Source organism: Carcharodon carcharias, chromosome 14 (genome assembly GCF_017639515.1).
Source record: "Carcharodon carcharias isolate sCarCar2 chromosome 14, sCarCar2.pri, whole genome shotgun sequence".
Lineage (NCBI taxonomy): Eukaryota > Metazoa > Chordata > Chondrichthyes > Lamniformes > Lamnidae > Carcharodon > Carcharodon carcharias.
This window is the reverse complement of record NC_054480.1, coordinates 7,545,961-7,567,362: the sequence shown is the minus strand read 5'-3', so window position 1 is coordinate 7,567,362 and position 21,402 is coordinate 7,545,961. Positions and strand designations below refer to the sequence as shown.

General features: G+C 44.8%; 1 protein-coding gene across 1 annotated transcript in view; it reads right to left on the bottom strand.

Annotated features, from left to right (window-relative positions):
* Nucleotides 1-21,402, bottom strand: part of LOC121287008 (collagen alpha-3(IX) chain-like) — a 149,679-nt gene that overhangs the window by 44,811 nt on the left and 83,466 nt on the right. Inside the window, exons 24-26 of the mRNA XM_041204425.1 lie at nt 17,255-17,299; nt 7,727-7,780; nt 5,986-6,039 (exon numbers count right to left, since the gene is read on the bottom strand). Coding sequence (XP_041060359.1) covers nt 5,986-6,039; nt 7,727-7,780; nt 17,255-17,299 — 153 coding nt within the window. The remainder of the gene's footprint in view (nt 1-5,985; nt 6,040-7,726; nt 7,781-17,254; nt 17,300-21,402) is intronic.

Genomic DNA, 21,402 nt, shown 5'->3' with positions numbered 1-21,402 from the left:
AACACACAAAGGTACAAGCATAGGTAGACTCTGGAAAACACAAATGCACATGGACACTCACAGGGGCATTCAGTAATGTCACAGAGAAGCTGGCAGCTGTGGCGCAGTTTGTAGCATTTTTGCCCGAGTCACAAGGTTGTAGGATCGAGTCCAACTGTAGGACTCAGGCAGAAAAATATAGGCTGACACTCTAGTGCCAGTACTGAGGGAGTGCTGCACTGTGAGAGGAGACATGAAACTGGGAACCTGTCTGACCTCAGGTGGATGTAAACAATCCCATGGCACTACTTCGAAGAAGAGCAGTGTTGTTATCCCTGGTCCCCCGGCACAATATTTATCTCTCAACCAACATCACAAAAACAGGTCATTATCACATTGCTGTTTGTGGGAGCTCGCTGTGCACACATTGGCTGCTGTGTTTCCTACATTTCAACAGTGACTACACTTCAAAAGTACTTAATTGGCTGTAAAGTGCTTTGGGATGTCTGGTGATTGTGAAAGGCACTCTATAAATGCAAGTTGTTTTATTTTTATGTAAACACACACACACACACACACACACACACACACACACACACACACACACACACACACACACACACACACACACACAGATATACATAGAAAGCCATATAGTAATCCTGTGAGAGAGGACATATAGTCACCAAATACAGATAGGCTTTATGCTTACATGTACAAGGTAATAAAACAACAAATACACTGCCTTCTTTGAATATACCCACTCATACTGAGGTGTTCACATTCAGTGTCTGCCATCACTCATGGTGAGAATTCCTGGAGCAAACAGGGAGGAAATGGAGCAACGGTCTGTCACTGGCCTATTAAAATGTCAGAATTCAGACTGGAAAATACCAAAATGCCATCTCCTCTTGGTAACCTTTGATCTTATCACAAGCGTCACTGTGAGGCATGGTGAGAATATGGTAGAATTTTTCATCTCAGCACGGTAGAAAGAAGCTGCTTGAGGACCCAGTATGAAGGCAAGAGGAGAAACACATCACTGGGGTGATGGTTTCCACCAGCTCGATCATGTCAATATCCTTTTTTGGTGGAGAGGCTTCATCTGGGAAACTCCCTCCTACCATAACCAAACCTGTGGTGTTTCTGTCGTGTTCTCACCGGAGTTACTGTGGGATGGTGTCTGAAGGGTATGGACATTCAGGGCCTTCAGTTTTATCACCCTCTGAGCTCAGCTTTTCACCAATTCTGGCCTTTTCTGCATCCCTGATTTTAATCTCTCTATCGCTAGCGGTCGTGCCTTCAGCAGCCTGGGCCCCAAGGGTTGGAGTTCCTGCCCTAACACTCTCCATCCTTTTCCTCCTTTAAGACACTCTTTAAAAACCTACCTCTTTGATCACATTTTTGAACATACGAACATAAGAATTAGGAGCAAGAGTAGGCCATTCGGCCCCTCGAACCTGCTCCGCCATTCAATAAGATCATGGCTGATCTGTTTGTTCCAAATCCCACATTCTTATCTATTCCCAATAACCTTTGATTCCCCTGCCTAACAAGAATCTGCCCACATGCCCACATGTCCGTCCTTGGCTTGCTGCATTGTTCCAGTGAAGCTCAACGCAAACTGGAGGAACAGCACCTCATCTTCCGACTAGGCACTTTACAGCCTTCCGGACTGAATATTGAGTTCAACAACTTTAGATCATGAACTCTCTCCTCCATCCCCATCCCCTTTCTGATCCCCCCCTTTTTTCCCAATAATTTATATAGATATTTCTTTTCCCACCTATTTCCATTATTTTTAAATGTATTTCCATCCATTGTTTTATATCTACCTTTTAGCCTTTTTTGATTCCTTCACCCCACCCCCACTAGGGCTATCTGTACCTTGCTTATCCTGCTTTCTACCCTTAATTAGCACATTCCTTAAATAATATCACCACCTTCAACACCTCTTTGTCCTTTTGTCTGTGACATCTTTTGGTTATCTCCATCTATCGCTGGCCCTCTATCCAGCTCTACTTGCACCGCCACCCCCCCCCTCAAACCAGCTTATATTTCACCTCTCTTCTATTTTTACTTAGTTCTGTTGAAGAGTCATACAGACTCAAAACATTAACTGTGTTCCTCTCTGCAGATGCTGCCAGATCTGCTGAGTTTTTCCAGGTATTTTTGTTTTGGTTAAGAATCTATCTACCTCTGCCTTAAAGATATTCAGTGACCCTGTTCTAATATCTCTCTATGTGGCTCGGTGTCAAATTTTATTTGATAACTCTCCTGTGAAATATCTTGAGAAATTTTATTACAATGAAGGTGCTACATAAATGCAAGTAGTTTTTGTTCTTCAGGATGGGCCTGTTATAAAGGTGAGCAGTCTAGCTCGCATGAATTGCGACTGGGTTTCTGGGATTCGTCCCAGCGCTGTGGATTTTGCAAGGACCTTTCATCTGCTCCACTTCTCAAGCTTTTCTCCCAGTCTAATCCAGCAGGATCTCAGGCACTGAATGGAGTCTGTGTCATTCATTGCTCACTACGACCCTTGTATTCTGGCAAGAAACCAACCCCCACACTAGAACTGCCCAAGTATCAGTCCCCGTATATTCCAGGGAACCTCTGAGTCTTGTGTACACAAGACAAACAATGAGCCTTTGAGAACACGAGCAAGGATGCAAACCAGACAGGAGGGTTAGCCGTTCTAACATCCTGAATTAACGAAAAACACTCCCTGCAAAACGTAGTCAAATTTATTTCAGGCCTGGGTGCCAGTTTCTATATGGAGTTTATTCACTGCTGAAGCATAGCCCGGGATAGCAATCCTGGCTCGATCCCACTAAAGAGGGTGTGGAAAGAGATGAAAGGAAAGATAGAAAGGACAGTTGCTATGATCTGAAAAGGGTGCTGCCTGAAAGGGTGATGGAAGCAGATTCAATAGTAACTTTTATAGGAGAATTGGATAAGTACTTGAAACAGAAAACTTTGCAGGGATATGGGGAATGATTGGGGACATGAGAGTAATTGGATAGTGCTTTTAAAGGGCTGGCATGGGCCTGATGGGTTAAATGGCCTCCTTCAGTAATATTCAATGGGAGCAAAACAGGGAATGACAGAGAGGATGGGAAGGGGCGAGAAGATAAAGACAGGAGAAACAGAGGATGGGGAAAGAGGAAGAGAGAGAGAGTGGTGAAGAGAAAAGAGAATGGGAGAGGGATAGTATGTGGGTCAGGAAGAGAGAGAAGAAAATGAGAAGAGGGAAAGAGGCAAAGGAGGATAGCATGAGCGGGGAAGAGGTAGTGGAAGAGGCAGTGGGGAAGATTGAGAAAGGGGAATGGGATAAAGAGATGTGGACAAGAGAGGATGAAGAGAGAGAAAGCAGGAGAGAGGGAGTCAGAAGAAGGAACAGAAGCAGAAGAGAATGAGAAAAGCTGGAATGGTGGAAAGGAAGAGATGGTGAAGAAGTAAGAGAGGGTGAAGGAGGGAGAAAGGGGGAAGGAGAGGGAATGGGATGAGAGTGGGAGAGAGGAGAATGGGGGAGAAAAACCGAGAGAGGATGGGGAGAGATTGAGAGAGAGTGTGAGAGAGGGAAAAGAAGGATAAAAAAAAGAGAGAAGCGAGGAAAAATGCAGGAATAGAGGAAGGATGAAGGAGGAGAACAGGATGGTTTGAGGGAGGGGGTGCATTGTGAGAGAGAAGGGATCAGAGGGTGGGGGGAGAGAGGGAGGAGAACATGAGAGAGATTAAAGAGTGACAGAGAAGGTAAAAGAAAAGAGAAAGGGAGGGAGGGAGGAATAGGAAGAGGCCATGGAACAGGAGATGTGTGAAGTGAAAGCATGGAGGAAAGTTAACAGTGATACATAGAGAAAGTAAGGGGTGGGAGTAAAAGAGAGAGATTGATGATGGGAGGGGAAGCAATGGAGAGTGAGAGGGGTTAGACAGGAGGAAAGGAGAGGGATAGAGAAAAGAAAGGGAAGGAATAGGAGAAGAGAGACTGGTGGTCCTCACAGACACAGAAAAATATTTCAATCCCAGTCAGACTTGGTGCTGGGACAGTAGACAGCAGTGGCCCGATTAAATTGATTATTTGCAGGTCAGCAACCTGACAATGTTGATTCCGGACGCCTGTTGTGCAAAATGGTTCCAACCTTGGAACATCTGTTAATTAGCATCTGTCAGTGTGTAGCAGTCTCACTCATGGGTCAGGAGGTTGTGAATTCAAATCCCACTCCAGAGATTTAAGTACAAAATCCAGACTGACGCACCCAGTTCAATACTGAGAGAGTGCTGCACTGTTGGAGGTGCGATCTTTCGGCTGATATGTTAAGCAGGCTGCTGTATTTTCTAAATTCCAACAGTAACTACACTTCAAAAGTATTTAATTGTCTGTAGAGTGCTTAGAGATATGGCAGCATAGTGATGATGTTAGTGGAATAGTAGTGCCTGGACTAAAAATTCAGTGATTTGAGTGCAAATCCCAATGTGGCAGCTGGGATAGTTAAATTAAACTGATCAAATAAATCTGGAATAAAAAGCTAGCATCAGTAATGGTGACCATGAAACTACCTGATTGTCATAAAAATCCATCTTGTTCACTAATATCCTGAGGGAAGGAAACCTGCTGTCCTTAGCTACTCTGGCCTACATGTGCCTGCAGATCCCCACAGCAATGTTGTAACTAATCTCTGAAATGGCCTTTTAAGCCAATCAATTGTATCTCAAGGACAATTAGGGATGGGCAATAAATGCTGACTTTGTCAGCAATGTCCATAGCCACATGAAGAAAAATTGTACATGTGCACACAGGCACTGACACACGCACACACACACACACAGGCACTGACACACACACACACACACACACACACACACACACACACACACATGCAATGATGCATATACACACACACACACACACACACACACAGGCACTGACACACACACAGAGGCACTGACACACACACACACACACACACACACACACATGCAATGATGCATATACACACACACACACACACACACACAGGCACTGACACACACACAGAGGCACTGACACACACACACACACACACACACACACACATGCAATGATGCATATACACACACACACACACACACACACACACACACACAGGCACTGACACACACACACACACACACAGGCACTGACACACACACACACACACACACACATGCAATGATGCATATACACACGTGTTTTGGCGTGCACACTGATTTACATTGATTACTTGTACTTGATTCTGCTGTTGCCCTTCACACCCCTCTTAGACCCATCCTTTGTTTCTTTATTTCTCCATTACCATCTCCTTTTGCCTTGCACCATCATCCTTTTTGTCATTTAAGCTTCCCTCCTGTCCACCCTATCACAGACCTTCCCTTATGTTCGTTCCTCCTGCTTCTTTCCCTGCCTCGGTATCTGCTTAAAGCTCGTCCCATCTCTAACTTTTTCCAGTTCCGATGAAAGGCCCATTGAGCTGAAACGTTAACTCGGTTTCTCTCCCCACAGATGCTACCAGACCTGCTGAGCTTTTCCAGAATTTCAGATTTCCAGCATCTGTGGCCTTTTCTTTTGTCCCTCTCGAATTGTCCAATGGGAGCCCAGTACCACATCCATCTCCAGTACATTGGGATGTGCCAGAGATACAGTGACAGAATATTAAGGCTGGAAGCCAAGGATACCTTGTCTCTTATAATCACTGATACATTGGGCCTATGTCCACTATGGGCACATGCCCATCTCTATCTCTTGGGCAGAAAACCTGGAGCATAAGAGGGATGGATAGTACGTGTACAGTGGCTTCAACATCTTTGGCCTGATATTTGTGCCAACTCCAGGAGAAAAGGTCAGGAAAAGAAGCTTCTGGATATTTGCAATGTCACTTGGTCAATTAACCTCTGAGAAACAAAGTATTGATCAAAATTGCACAGGGCAGACAGCAAGATGGGTGGATGGCCTCTTTAAGCCTTGGGACTTGCTATTTTATATTTACTTACATCAACTCCTCTTGGTCCACGTTCTCCCATCAGACCAGAGTCTCCCAAAGGTCCCTGTGAAATGCATATCAAACATTTAGACAGTACAGGCAAAAAATCAATACAGGAAAAGCAGGCAGTGAATCAATACAGGTAAACCCAGCAGTGAGCAGTGAACCGGTCCAGGTAAACCCAGCATTGAATCAGTACAGGTAGATGTGACTGTGAATCTGTACAGGTAAATCAGGCTATGAAATAGCACAGATAAACCCTGCAGTGACTCAGTGCAGCTAAACCAGGAAGTGAATCAGTACAGGTAAACCGGACAGTGAATCAGTACAGGTAAGTCCAGCTGTGAATCAGTACAGATAAACCCTGCAGTGACTCAGTGCAGCTCAACCAGGAAGTGAATCAGTTCAGGTAAACCTGGCAGTGAATCAGTGCAGGTAAACCCAGTAGTGAGTTAGTACAAGTAAACTGGGCTGTGAATCAGTACAGGTAAACCTGGCAGTGAATCAGTACAGCTAAACCGAACGGTGAATCAGTACAGGTAAATCCAGCTGTGAATCAGTACAGATAAACCTGGTAGTGAATCAATACAGGTAAACTGGGCAATGAATCAGTACAGTTAAACCAGGTGGGTGTTCCCAGAACATCCAAGTCAGTTGTGGAATGTTGGGCTGAATTTTGCCGTTGGCGAGCAGGGGGTGGGGCCTGCTCGCCGATGCACAAAATGATGCGGGATGATATTGAGGGGAATCCCCGACCTCACCCCGCCCCATTTAAATCTTCAGGAAGGCGGGGGCACAGCCAAATCAGCTGTCCGCCCGCCGACCTGTCTATGGCCAATTGAGGTCATTGACAGGATAAGTAAAACAATTAAAGGACCTGAGATAAAAACAAAAAAACTGCGGATGCTGGAAATCCAAAACAAAAACAGAATTACCTGGAAAAACTCAGCAGGTCCGGCAGCATCGGCAGAGAAGAAAAGAGTTGACGTTTCGAGTCCTCATGACCCTTCGACAGAACTAGGACAAACCTAGTTCTGTCGAAGGGTCATGAGGACTCGAAACGTCAACTCTTTTCTTCTCCGCCGATGCTGCCGGACCTGCTGAGTTTTTCCAGGTAATTAAAGGACCTCCTGTCCAACCTTATGGCTGTTGGGCAGACCAGGAGCTCCGGAGGGGAATAGAGAAAACATGAAACCTCTTCCAGTGGCGGGTTGAAGTTTCGTGTAGGGTTTTAAAAAAGCGTAATAAAGTTTGTGTGAAATTTATTAACATGTCCCATCTCGTGTGACATTGCCACATGAGGTGGACATGTTAAGGATTTTTTTCTTTCTATTTTTAATGTTTGTACAACTGTCAGCGATCTCCCTGAGGCAGCACTTAGCCTCAGGGAGGTGTGGGCGCTTTCGTGCGCATGTGCACTCTCGCATTTGGGGAATCCCTCCCCCCCCCCCACCCCCAACCCGCAAAGGGAGCGTATAGCGCTTCCTGACGGACGTCACACTGGGCGGGCCTTAATTGTCCCGCCCACTTAAAATGGCGGGGGGGCCCGCTTCTCCGGCGGGGATTGGCTCCCCACCCACCCAAAACTGGGTTGGGCCTGCCCGACAGGCAGACAATCCTTCCTGTTGTGATGTTGAGTGCCAGCCGTGTGTTAAGGTGGGGGAGGTTCATTCGCAAAATCACAGGTATCTGAGTGCTGAGTGCTGGAGCCCAATCTCTAACAAGGGAACCATGAGTTTGGAGGGACTTACCGCACTGCCAGGTGGTCCCCTGGGTCCTGGACCTCCCATTGGTCCTTGGCCTCCCTGCAAGGAAAGAAAACAGCATGACCATACAATGCAAGCCAAGAGAAAACACAGGATTCCATCCAAAATCTTCAGCCGAATTTCTCCTTCAGATAGTGGGCAGATAGCACACCCATCATTTCATGATTCCCTCAAAAGTTCCAACCACCAGGAGAGGACTGAACAGGCTAGGGCTGGTTTGTTAGAAATGAGAAGGTTGAAGGGTGCCCTGATAGAGGATCTCTAAAGTTATGAAGGGGTTCAGTAGAGGGGACATAGACAAGATATTTCTAGTTGCAAGTGAAACTAGAATGAGGGGGCCATAAATATACGGTAGAAACGAATAAATCCAATCGGAAATTCAGGAGAATCGTCTTTTCCTAAAGAGGCTGTTACAATGATTAAAACGGAATGATTGTAAAACTGTGCATTGGCAACCGAGTATAAAAGTTAGGAACTTGGCAAGAGTGGGAATTCTGTACAGAGAGAAAAGGAGGAACTGTTTTTTTGCCTCCAACTCTTGGGGTTCATGTAAGGCAGCATTTAAAATTCTTTCCCATGTTTTAGTGCTTAGTGCAAGTTAATGTGAGGAATGAGAAAAATCTCACAACAAATTGACCTAAGTAATCTAATTATGGCAGAGCAGGTTGTGACTGGGGCTGCAGGTTATGGGAGTCTGAGACTGTCCTGAACAATCTGCAGGAGACACCTCTGTCTCGAATCTCTCCAGCTCCGAGTCATTGAACTGAACTGCGAGTTGGAGAGACTTTGGAACACTATCTGGGCAGTTTGCTCCAAAATTAGGCCACAGATTGTAAAGAGGTCCAGGCTCAGAGGTGGGTTGGTGTGAGTAATATTGTGTAGTATGAGGAGAACCTAAGTGCCTTAGAGAGTGATGATCTGCAGAAACTGATCCAACAGCTACAATGTACTTGCTGTCTGTGAGGATAAACTGTCAGAAAGGCAGTCAGAATGTGGACCGGGGAACTTTGGAGAAGGAGGTTATCCAAAGAGGGAGGAGGAGGAGAAGGGGAATTGTAATGTAGGCATTTGTAGAGGATTGAATAATTAGGCGTACAGATTTGTGAGCAGGTTTGAGAGTCCCACATGGTATGTTGCTTGCATGGTATCAAGCAGAAGGACATCTCAAACTGGCTTGAAAGGATATTGGAGAGGGAGGAGAAGGATCCTGTCATTGTAGTTCATGTTGAAAATAGGAACAAAGAGAATATTAGGAAAGTGGTTCTATTTGGAGAGTACAACATGTTAATTGTATATTCATTGTATTTAATTATATGTACTTAGTGGGAATTAACTGAAAATTCACTTGCCCTCTTTTAAATAGGAACTGAAACTGTGGTTGTTGGGTTAGGAGGTGCATGTTAGGAACATGTATCTCTATAAATAAATGCTTGTAAAAGTGTACAAATATTGGCTCCAGTTCTATCTTTCACCACTTTCTGGAATATAACAGTCTAACAAAGAATTGTTGCCTAAAGGTGAAGTTAGGAAACTAAGAAAAAATGTTTGGACAGAAAATAAGATTCTAGTAATCATTGTGGAAAAGGCAGAAAGCAATTATAAATTGTGGGGTATGATTGCTATCCAAAGGAGTCTAAACCATATGAACAGTGGAAAAATGAAGTGGATATGTGGACATGGGGTATGTCCCTACCAATGAAGAAACAAGGTATGGCCTTGGCATTACTGCTTACAGATGGCGGTGGATGTCCGAATCTAGAAAATATTTGATGAAATACATATGTCCTTCCGTTCGACAATGAAGAAGATTTGGGACTTCTATTAGAGTTCTTGGATGAACTTTATGAAAGAGATGATCCATTAAATGTCCATGAAACATGGTCAGAATTTGATGGATTATGGATGGTTATTCCATGGAAGAATAGATCACGGATATTAACAGATTGTATAAAAGATTGATGGTTCGATTTGGGGATTTAAATTCCTGGATTGTGCTAGCTATCTTATGTGGACAGGCAACTGATAGAAAAAAGTACTGCGGATGGTTTATTTGCAATATAAACAAAAAATGATGGAAATGCTTAGCATCTGTGGAGAGAGAAACGGAGCTGACATTTCATCGGATGAAAGTTTCTGATAAGAGGTCATTAACTTGAAGCATGAACTCTGTTTCCTTCTCTGCAGCTGACGCCCTGAAGTGCTGAGTATTTCTGGTGTTTTCTGTGCTTATATTTGGTTCTAACTGATGTTCAGTTCTCTGAGAGGGAGACTCTGTTGGATTGGAGCTCTACTCCGTTAAGAAAATTCTTGGGGAAATAATAATTTACTTCATCCTTCATTGAACAAGTGAGACATTTCGTGGAGGCACAAAGAATAGAGGACTCAACGATTGCCAGGTTTCAAAATAGTCCAGACACTGGATGCAGGCGTCGATGCCACAGAAGGATTACCGACAGGCAGAATGAGGATGAAAGCATCCTTAGCAGATCCGACAATTACAGCAGAAAACAGAATTGGAATAGCAATAAACGGTGAATGAATCCCAGGAATGCCCAAGGAGCAGTTGATAGGTACTCCATGTACTTCAAAGATCAGATGGATCTGAGGATAATGAGGGAAGTAAGTGTGCAGGCGCTGGCCATAATCTCCCAATCCTTCTTAGATGCAGGGGTGGTGCCGGAGGACTGGAGAATTGCAAATGTTACACTGTTGATCAAAAAAGGGTGTAAGGGTAAGCTAAGCAACTACAGGCCAGTCAGTTTAACCTCACGGGTAGGAAAACATTTAGAAATTATTATCCAGGAAAAAAATTAACAGCGACTTGGACAAACGTAGACTAATCAAGGAAAGCCAGCACAGATTTGTTGCGGATAAATTATGTTTAAGTAACTTGCTTGAGTTTTTTGGAGTAACAGAGAGGGTTGATGAGGGCAATGTGGATGGGTATGCAGGACACATTTCAAAATTTGCAGATCATATGAAATTTGGAAGTATTGTGAACTGTAAGAAGAATAGTGATAAACTTCAGGAGGATGTAGACTGGTTGGTGGATTGGGAAGACACATGGCAGGTTAATTTTAAAGCAAAGAATCATGAAGTGATACATTTTGGTAGGAAGAACAAGGAGGGACAATATAAAATATAAGGTACAATTCTAAGGTGGATACAGGAGCAGAGGGAACAGGGTTATAGGTGCACAAATCGTTGAAGGTGGCAGGACAGTTTGCGAAGGTGCTTAATAAGGCACATGGGGATCCTGCCCTTTATGAATGGAGGCATTGGCCTGAATTTTCTCACAGACGGAGAGGTTCTCCATCCTTGCAAAAAATGGCACTGCACTCCCGAATCTGGAAATCCTGCCCCTGAACCCGTCCTCCACCATTTTCGCAGAGTGGGGGGAAGGGGGCAAGTTGAACTTGACATCCATGGTTCAATGTGGCAAAAAACACGTTAAAGTGCAGCTGTCTTCATTTGTCTTCAGTCTGATCTGCTTTTCGCAAAGAGGGAGTGGGAATTACAATGAATGGATGTCAGACCTGGTAGGAGAAGGTCTAAACTTACCAGAGTTCTTTGGACAGGTAGGGTACCCTTTTGGGAATGGCCCCGGGCACCTTTGAGAGAGGTGAGATGTCCTTTGGGGTTATTAAAATTAGACATAAATGTGTGTAAAAATGGACTTTTAAAATTCATTTACAGCAGTGGGTGTCGCTGGCTAGGTCAGCATTTATTGCCCATCCCTAATTTCTTTTGAGAAGGTGGTGGTGAACTGCCTTCCTGAAGGTACACCCACAACGCTGTTAGGAAGGGAATTCCAGGATTTTGACCCAGCGACTGTGAAGGAACAGCGATATATTTCCAAGTCAGGGTGGTGAATGGCTTGGAGGGAATCTTCCAGCTGGTGGTGTTCCCATATATCTGCTGCCCTTGTCCTTCTAGTTGGTAGCGGTCGTGGATTTGGAAGGTGCTGACTCAGGAGCCTTGGTGAGTTTCTGCAGTGCATCTTGTAGATGGTACACACTGCTGCTACTGTGCGTCGGTGCTGGGGGAGTGAATGTTTGTGGAAAAGGTGCCAATCAGCTGGGCTGCTTTTTCCTGGATGGTGCCAAGTTTCTTCAGAGTTGTTGGAGCTGCACCAATCCAGGCAAGTGGGGAGAATTCCATCACACTCCTGACTTGTGTCTTGTAGATGGTGGACAGACTTTGGAGAGTCAGGAGGTGAGTTACTCGCAGGATTCATAGCCTCTGATCTGCTCTTGTAGCCATAGTATTTATATGTCTGGTCCAGGTCAGTTTCTGGTCAACGGCAAACCCCAGAATGTTGATAGTGGGGGATTCAGCAATTGCAGTGCCATTGGATGTCAAGGGGAGATGGTTAGATTCTCTCTTGTTGGAGATGGCCATTGCCTGGCACTTGTATGTCATAAATGTTACTTGCCACTTGTCAGCCCAAGCCTGGATATTGTCCAGGTCTTGCTGCATTTGGACATGGACTGCTTCAGTATCTGAGGACTGGTGCTGAACATTGTGCAATCATCAGCAAACATCCCCACTTCTGACCTTATGATGTAAGAAAGGTCATTGATGAAGCAGCTGAAGATGGTTGGGCCGAGGACACTACCCTGAGGAACTGAGACGATTGGTCTCTAACAACTACACTCATCTTCCTTTGTGCTAGGTATGACTCCAACCAGCAGAGAGTTTTCCCCTTAATTCCCATTGACTCCAGTTTTGCTAGGGCTCCTTGATGTCACTCGGTCAAATGCTGCCTTGACGTCAAGGGCAGTCACTCTCACCACTCCTCTGAAGTTCAGCTCTTTTGTCCATGTTTAAACAAGGCTGCAATGAGGTCAGAAGCTGAGTGGCCCTGGCGGAACCCAAACTGGGCATCAGTGAGCAGGTTATTACTAAGCAAGAGCCGTTTGATAGCACTGTTGATGACCCCTTCCATCACTTTAGTAATGATCGGGAGTAGACTGCTGGGGTGGTAGTTGGCTGCCTTGCACTTTGTCCTGCTTTTGTGTACAGGACATACCTGGACAATTTTCCACATAGCCGGGTAGATGTCAGTGTTGCCGCTGTACTGGAACAGCTTGGCTAGGGGCGCGGCAAGTTCTGGAGCACAAGTCTTCAGTACTATTGCCGGAATATTGTCAGGGCCTTTGCAGTATCCAGTGCTTTCAGCCGTTTCTTGACATCACGTGGAGTGAATCGAATTGGCTGAAGACTGGCACCTGTGATGCTGGGGACCTCCGGAGGAGGCCAAGATGGATCATCTACTCGGCACTTCTGGCTGAAGATTATAGCAAATAGTTCAGCCTTATCTTTTGCACTGATGTGCTGGGTTCCTCCAACATTGAGGATGGAGATATTTGTGGAGCCTCCTCCACCAGTAAGTTGTTTAATTGTCCACCACCATTCACGACTGGGTGTGGCAAGACTGCAGAGCTTAGATCTGATTCGTTGATTGTGGGATTGCTTAGCTCTGTCTATCACTTGCTGCTTATGCTGTTTGGCACGCAAGTAGTCCTGTGTTACAGCTTCACCAGGTTGACACCTCATTTTTAGGTATGCCTGGTGCTGCTCCTGACATGTCCTCCTGCCATTGAAGCAGGTTTGGTCCCCTGGCTTGATGGTAATGCAGGGGTTGGGGGGGGGGGGGGGGGGGGGTGGTGGGGTGGGGGTTTTGGGCCGGGGAGGTGGGGGTGTGGGCGGGAGGGGTGGGGGTGGGGGGTGGGGGGGGGGGTTGTGGGCGGGAGGGGGTGGGGGGGTCAGTTGTGGAACGTGGTAATCAGCAGGAGGTTTCCTTGCCCATGTTTAACTTGATGAGACGTCATGGGTCCGGAGTCGATGTTGAGGACTCCCAGAGCAGCTCCCTCCCGACTGTATACCACTGTGTCGCCACCTCTGCTGGATATTTCCTGCCGGTCGGACAGGACATACCCAGGGATGGTGATGGTGGTGTCTGGGACATTACCTGTAAGGTATGATTCCGGGAGGATGACTATGTCAGGCTATTGCTTGACTGGTCTGTGAGACAGCTGTCCCAATTTTGGCACAAGCTGCCAGATGTTAACAAGGAGGAGTTAGGAGGACTTTGCAGGGTTGATAGGGTTGGTTTGCTGTTGTTTCCAGTGCCTAGGTCGATGCCAGGTGGAGTGCCCGGGTTCGTTCCTTTTTATTGACTTTTTTTAGCAGTTCAGAGGGCAATGAGCATTTAAGAGTCAACCACATTGCTGTAGGTCTGGAGTCACATGTTCCAGACCAGCAAATTTCCTTTCCTAAAAGGTATTAGTGAACCAGATGGGTTTTTATGACAATCAATAATGGTTTCACAATCACCACTAGACTTTAATTCCAGATTTTTATTGAATTCAAATTTCACCATCTGCTTCGGTGAGATTCGAACCCCAGCCCCCAGATCATTAACCTGGGTCACTGGATTATCAGTCAAGTGGAACTGTCAAGCTTATTGGAATTGTCAAAGGGAGTTGTCAAGCTGTCAGACTTTTAAATCTCCTGCCTTTTGAATATTTTTTTAAAAACTGCAGTGTTGAAAAAGTGCATGCTTGCTATTTCACTCAGTCTATTGGCATAAGTTGGAGGGTGGCCATTACAGGAGTAGTGCTGCATGACTGATTTCACAAACTATAATCATCACAGTGGCGTGCCTGTCAGTTCACAGTTTGATTGACAGCTGCAAGCTTACAAAGGCTTTGAGATGGGGCTATGAATACAAATGCTTGTTCTTGTAAGAGAGTAAAGGAAGTTAAACGTAGTGAATGGATTTTTGGAAATGAGGGTGTTTTTTGCAATAGTGAATTTATCAACACTTAAGAACTTTATTTAATCTCAGCATGGGTCCTGAGGTCTGCTCGTGGTGTATACCGGGTGAGTTGGCATGAAGAGTGCTTGGGCAAAGTATGGCAGGTGGGGGTCATGGATTCCAATGAGGGTGGTGACCGGGCATGGGTTGATGTGGATGGAACATGGGGAGTGTATGGAGGAGTGAGGGGTTGTGAGGGCTGGAGGGCTAGTTTTTGTTTCATTCTTTTTTTTCACAGCTGAGGCATTGTGCTGGAGAACCAGGTCAGGCCTTTTGCCTAGCCCGTCTCCACACCCAGCAGCCCTCCCTCCCCCCCAACCCAGAATGAAAATCCAAACTTCTGGGACACTTTTCCCAGAGTTGGGTTCACCAAGCTGGGAATTGTTCTGATTCTGCACAGCCGACACCAGCGAAACTTCAGGCCAAACAGTCCAAATGCAAGGAGTTTACAGCGAACCTTTACAAAAGGCTTTGGCCTCAACTGGAGTATAGTGTCCAATTGTGGGCACCACACTTTCTGAAAGATGTAAAGGCATTGGAATGGGGAAGGAAAGATTCATGCAAATGGTTCCAGGGATGAGGGACTTCAGTAATGCGGATAGATTGGAGAAGCTGGGGATGTTCTCCGTGGAGAAGAGAAAGTTGAGAGGAGATTTGATAGGGGTGTTCAAAATCATGAGGGGTCTGGACAGAATAGACAGAGAGAAACTGTTTCCAGCGTCAGAAGGGTCAAAAACCAGAGGTCACTGATTTAAGGTGATGGGCAAAAGAACCAAAGGTGACATGTGAGGAAAAACCTTTTTACACAGTGAGTGGTATGCTGCCTGAGAGTGTTGTGGAGGTAGAATTCAAAAGATAATTGGATAATTACCTGCAGAAAAATAATTTGCAGAGCTATGGGGGAAGAGTAGGGAAATGGGACTAGCTGAGTTGCTCTTGCAGCGAGCTGGCACAGGCAAGAAGCGCAGAATGGCCTCCTTCTGTGCTGTAACCATTCAATGATTACGATAAGACGTGAGTGGGGTTGATAGAGTATACAAGGCTACTAAAGGGGATTAGTATTAAAGGATACTGCCACATAAACCTTTCATTACAATGTGACTTTAATGAAGTTGTTGCCATGGATCTAAAGGTATGGTACAAAAATAAATATTTTCATCCTATATTTTATAAACCTGGGGAACCAGATTTTTGGCTGGAATTTCACAAAGTTTGGATGACTCCGTGGACCTTTAAAAGTCCCGCTCCTGTCATTGACAGTGAAAATCCTCTGCTAGGCTGATTTGATTGACAGGCCATCTGCTACAGATTAGAAAAAAAAGTAGCATCTGGTAATACAGTTTCAATAGAGTTCTTTGTTGACATTTCCCAAGGGCTATTATATTGTCGTTATGAATACAGAGTTTCAAAAGCTACAATTGTCTCAGCAGGGGGTTTCTGAGTTCATAAGTTTTTGACTAAAGTAGAAGACAGGGACATGTCTATGTAGATTATTTATTAAGTCATGCAGAAGGCATTTGGTAAAGTCCTTCTTAACAGACTCTTAGCTAAAGCTGAAGTCCTGCAATTCAAGGCAAATTATTGACCTGGTTAGGAAATTGCCTCCTGCTGCTAAGTCAGAGTCGGGATAATGAACAGGTACGCTAATTGGTGGGTTGTGAATAGTAGTGTCTTGCAAGGATCTGTGTTGGGGTCTCAAATAATCACCTATTTATTAACAGCTTAGATGATGGGATAGAAAGCCACATATTCAAATTTGCCAATGACATAAAGAGAGGCAACATTGCAAGCAGTGTAGGTGGAACCATCATATTAAAGAAGTATTAATAAATTAAGTGAATGGGAAAAACTGTGACAAATGGATTTCAATGTAGGCAAATATGAAGTCATCCTCTTTAAGCCCAAAAAGGATAGAACAGGGAGCGTTCTTATTTTAATTTATCCTTTCATGGGATGTGGGTGTTGCTGGCAAGGCCAGCATTTGTTGCCCATCCTGAATTGCCCTTGAACTGAGTGGCTTGCTTGGCCATTTCAGAGGGCAGTTAAGACTCAACCGCATGGCTGTGAGTCTGAAGTCACATGTAGGCCAGACCAGGTGAGGACAGCAGATTTCCTTTCCTAAAGGTCATTAGTGAACCAGATGGGTTTTTACAACAATCAACAATGGTTCGTGGTCACCGTTACTGGGACTAGCTTTTAATTCCAGATTTTATTCATTGAATTTAAATTCTACCAGTTGCCGTGGGATTTGAATCCTTGTCCTAAGAGCATTAGCCCGGGCTTCTGGATTACGAGTCCAGCGACATTACCACTACGCAACCGTCTTCCCCCTCCAAATGATGAAAAGCTAAGAACAGTAGAAGTGCAAAGAGATTTGGGGAGTCCTGGTACACAGATCATTAAAAAGTAATGAAAAGGTACAAGAAATAATTAAAAAGACTAATAAAATGCTGGCCTTTATATCTCGGGGAGTAGAGTCTGTTTGGAAAATGAAAATCACATGACCAATCCACAATCCCAGATGACAAGTCGAGCATTAACTCCAACATTTCATGTTATGCATATTGCTTAGTGACTGGCACATTGTGTGTGTAGTTTGATGATGGCACTTCATGGGATGTCAGACTGCTACATGGGATGGGTGGCTCTGCTGTATCAGGCTGGTGATTGTGCTTAATGAGACTGCTTACCAGTTCGCCACTCGCTCCTTTAGGTCCTGGCTTTCCTGGCAATCCCTAAATTAGAACATGGGAGAAAAGCAGTTCATTAAATTGAACATATTCACAGCCTACTAACAAACTCAGTGAATACAGGATACAGAGACTGTAAAAATGAACAGCCCTGGCCTTGTGTTGAATGTTGTTGGATACATCATCTATAAGTTGAACAACCCAACTTGTCTTGTTTGACTACATTTTGCAAAATTCCACTCCTCTTGATGGGGACCTGGTTACACACTTTAATCCAAGGTTTTGATGCATTTTTCTTGGTGCCTACAACACAATTACTCCGCTAACACAACAGTCCCACTCAAAGAAATATACCTGGGGTGAGACTGCTCCTTCTTTTCATTCTTTCACAGGGTGTTGGTATCACTGGCTAGGCCAGCATATATCTTACCCATCCCTAATTGCCCTTGGTGGTGGTGAGCCACCTTCTTGAACCGCTGCAGGCCCTGTGGTGTAGGTACACCCACAGTGCTGTTAGGAAGGGAGTTCCAGGATTTTGACCCAGAGACAGTGAAGGAACAGCGATATGTTTCCAAGCGGGGACATTTCACAGAGCTTGAGGTGACAGCAAAGTCAGACCAGCTCTCCTCTAACTCATGCACTAGGACCAAGGAGCATTCATTCAAACCAGTGGTTCCAAATAAGCAACAAAAAGTCTTTAAAAAGTTTCACAAATTCCTTTTACCTTCCAATGACCTTTTAAGGGCTGAGTTCAAAGGTCACTGAGATAGTCTTGATGGTTCCCCTGTGGTTCGAGTGAGGGGGGTGGTGAAGCTATGTTTTTGTCCAGAAGATGATGAAGGAACAGTTACAAGAGAAAGAATGGCTATTTCTGGTTCTATACTCTCTCACCATCACATTTATAATAACAAAAACAGAATTACCTATGCCCAATATTAAAAGCTCAGTTAATTTCGCTAGTTAACATTATCGTATTGTTGAGGAACCTGTTTCAGTAGCTGTGGGACTGCATGCCAACTTCTGCTTATTTTATTTTACTGAGACACACACTCAATACTTAAACACCCAGCCTTTTACTATCATGATCAGTCACTTTCTTATCATTGACAGATGACTAACTCTCCTGTACTGAAGCATTGATCCTTGTCCCATTAGTATTTTAAACTTAAATAAGGGCAACTATATGGGCAGGAAAGTTGAGCTAGCTGAAGTTTACTGGGATACTAGGCTAGGGGATTGATCAATAGAGAATCAGTGACAGACATTTAAGGGGATTTTTCAGAATACTCGGAATAAGTATATTCCCACTATAAAGAAAAACTCTAAAGGGAGGTCCCACCATCCATGGTTAACTAAAGAAGTTAAGGAAAGAATCAAACTTAAGGAAAAAGCATATAACTGTGCAAAGATGAGTGGCAGGTCAGAATATAAAGAACAGCAGAGAATGACTGAAAGGCTAATCAGGAGATTTTATAAATGGGTCTTTGTCTAATTGGCAGGATGTGATGTCTGGAGTCCCGCAGGGGTCTGTGCTGGGGCCTCAACCTTTTACCATTTATATTAATGACTTAGATGAAGGGAGCAAAGGCATAGAGTTCAGAAGAATGAGGGGGGATCTCATAGAAACCTTTAAAATTCTAACAGGACTAGACAGGGTAGATGCAGGAAGGATGTTCCCGATGGTGGGGGAGTCCAGAACCAGGGGTCACAGTCTGAGGATACAGGGTAGGCCATTTAGGACTGAGATGAGGAGAAATTTCTTCACCCAGAGAGTGGTGGCCTGTGGAATTCGCTACCACAGAAAGTAGTTGAGGCCAAAACATTGTATGTTTTCAAGAAGGAGTTAGATATAGCTCCTGGGGCAAAAGGGATCAAAGGATATGGGGAGAAATAGGAAGCAGGCTATTGAGTTGGATGATCATAACGAACGGTGGAGCAGGCTTGAAGAGCCAAATGGCCTACTCCTGCTCCTATTTTCTACGTTTTTATGTTTCTACAGTAGCTAAATTTGCAGACGGCACAAAGATAGGTAGAAAAGTAGGTTGTGAAGAGGATTTAAGGAGGTTGCAGACGGGTATAGATAAGTTGAGTAAGCGGGCAAAAATCTAGCAGATGGAGTATAACATGGGAAAATGTGAAGTTGTTCACTTTGGCAGCAAGAATAAAAAGGCAGAGTATCACTTAAATGGAGGATGATTACAGAATTCCGAGGTGCAGAGGGATCGAGGTGTTCTAGTGCATGAGTTACAAAAAGTTAGTATGCAGGTACAGCAAGTAATTAAGAAAGCTAATGGAATGTTATCCTTTATTATGGGAGGAATTGAACATAAAAGTAAGGATGCTATGCCTCATTTATACAGGGCATTGGTGAAACTGTGTCTTGAATACTGTGCTCAGTTTAGGTCACCTTATTTAAGGAAGGATGTAAGTGCACTGGAGGTGGTTCAGAGGAGGTTTACTCGATTGATACCTGGAATAAGTGGGTTGTCTTATGAGGAAAAGTTGGACAGGTTGGGTTTGTTTGCACTGGAGTTTACACGAGGGTGGGGTGACTTGATTGAAGTGTACAAGATCCTGAATGGCCTTGACAAGGTGGAGGTCGAAAGGATGTTTCCTCTTGTGGGTGAGTCCAGAACTAGGATGCACTGTTTAAAATTAGGGATTACCCTTTTAGGACAGAGATGAGGAGAAATTTTTTCTCTCAGAGGATGGAACTCTCTGCCTCAGAAAGCAGTGGAATATTTTTAAGGGAAAGGTAGCTGGATTCCTGTTAGGCAAGGGGGTAGATGGGAATGTAGAATTTGAAACAAACAGATCAGCCATGATCTTATTGAATGGTGGAGCAGGTTCGAGGGGACGAATGGCCTACTTCTGCTCCTATTTCGTATGTTTGTAATTCATAGCCTAATCAATTCCTGACTCTCACTAATTGGTCCATTCCTAACAGTCCTAGAGTGTTAATGATTACAGAATCACAGAATCTTAACAGCACAGAAGGGGCCATTCGGCCCATCATGTCTGCACTGGCTCTCCCAATGAGCATTATGACCTAGTGCCATTGCCCTGCCTTTTCATCGTACCTCTGCGTGTTGGGCTGAATCTTCTGGTCGGCCTGCGGGGGGTGGGCCTGACACGCCGAGGTGTAAGATGACGTCGGGCGTGCATCCTAATGTCATCGCGCGTTTTTGGTGGGCACGAACCAGAGTCGGTGCATGTCCGCTGGAATGTCAACAGCCTATTAAGGCCATTAAGAAAGGCCTTTTCTTAAGTATTTTAGAACGCTGCCTATCCAACCTTAAGGTTAGCGGACAGGCTTAAAGCCCAGGCAGCCTTTGTGTTTATCAGGAAACCTCATCCACGGGCGGGGTGAGGTTTCCCGAAGCTTTTATTAAATAAATAAAACAAATTTCCCAACTTCACAAACATGGCCTACCTCACGTGACACTGTCACATGAGGGGACATGTTTAAACAAATTTTAACATCATTTATTTTATTGTCCATTCAATCTCTCAGGGGCAGCTCTGTGCCTCAGGGAGGTTGCTGCTTTCTTTCACGTGTATGCAGGCCCCAACTCTCCCTCCTTCACCCCCACCCCCCCCAACCTGCACAGGTAGTGCTGAGTGCTACCGGAAGCGCGTTGTGTTGGGCGGGCCTTAATTGACCCCACCCGTGTAAAATGGCAGTGTGGAACCGATCGACCTCGCCCCCACCCTCTCCTGCCTAACCCACCCGCCATAGGAAAAATTCTCCCCATTTTTTCTATTCAAATAATCATCCAATGCCCTTTTGAATGCCTCAATCGAACCTGCCTCCACCACACTTCCAGACAGTGCATCCCAAACCCGAACCACTCGTTGTGTGAAAAGGCTTTTTCTCATGTCACATTTGCTTCTTTTGCAAATCATTTTAAATCTGTGCCCTCTCATTCTTGATCCTTTTACAAGTTGGAACAGCTTCTCCCTATCTACTCTGTCCAGTCCCCTCGTGATTTTGAACATCTCTATCAAATCTCTTAGCCTTCTTCTCTCCAAGGAGAACAGTCTCAACCTCTCCAATCTATCTTTGTAACTGAAATTTCTCATCCCTGGAACCATTCTTGTAAACCTCTTCAGGACTCTCTCCAATGTGTTCACATCCTTCCTATAAT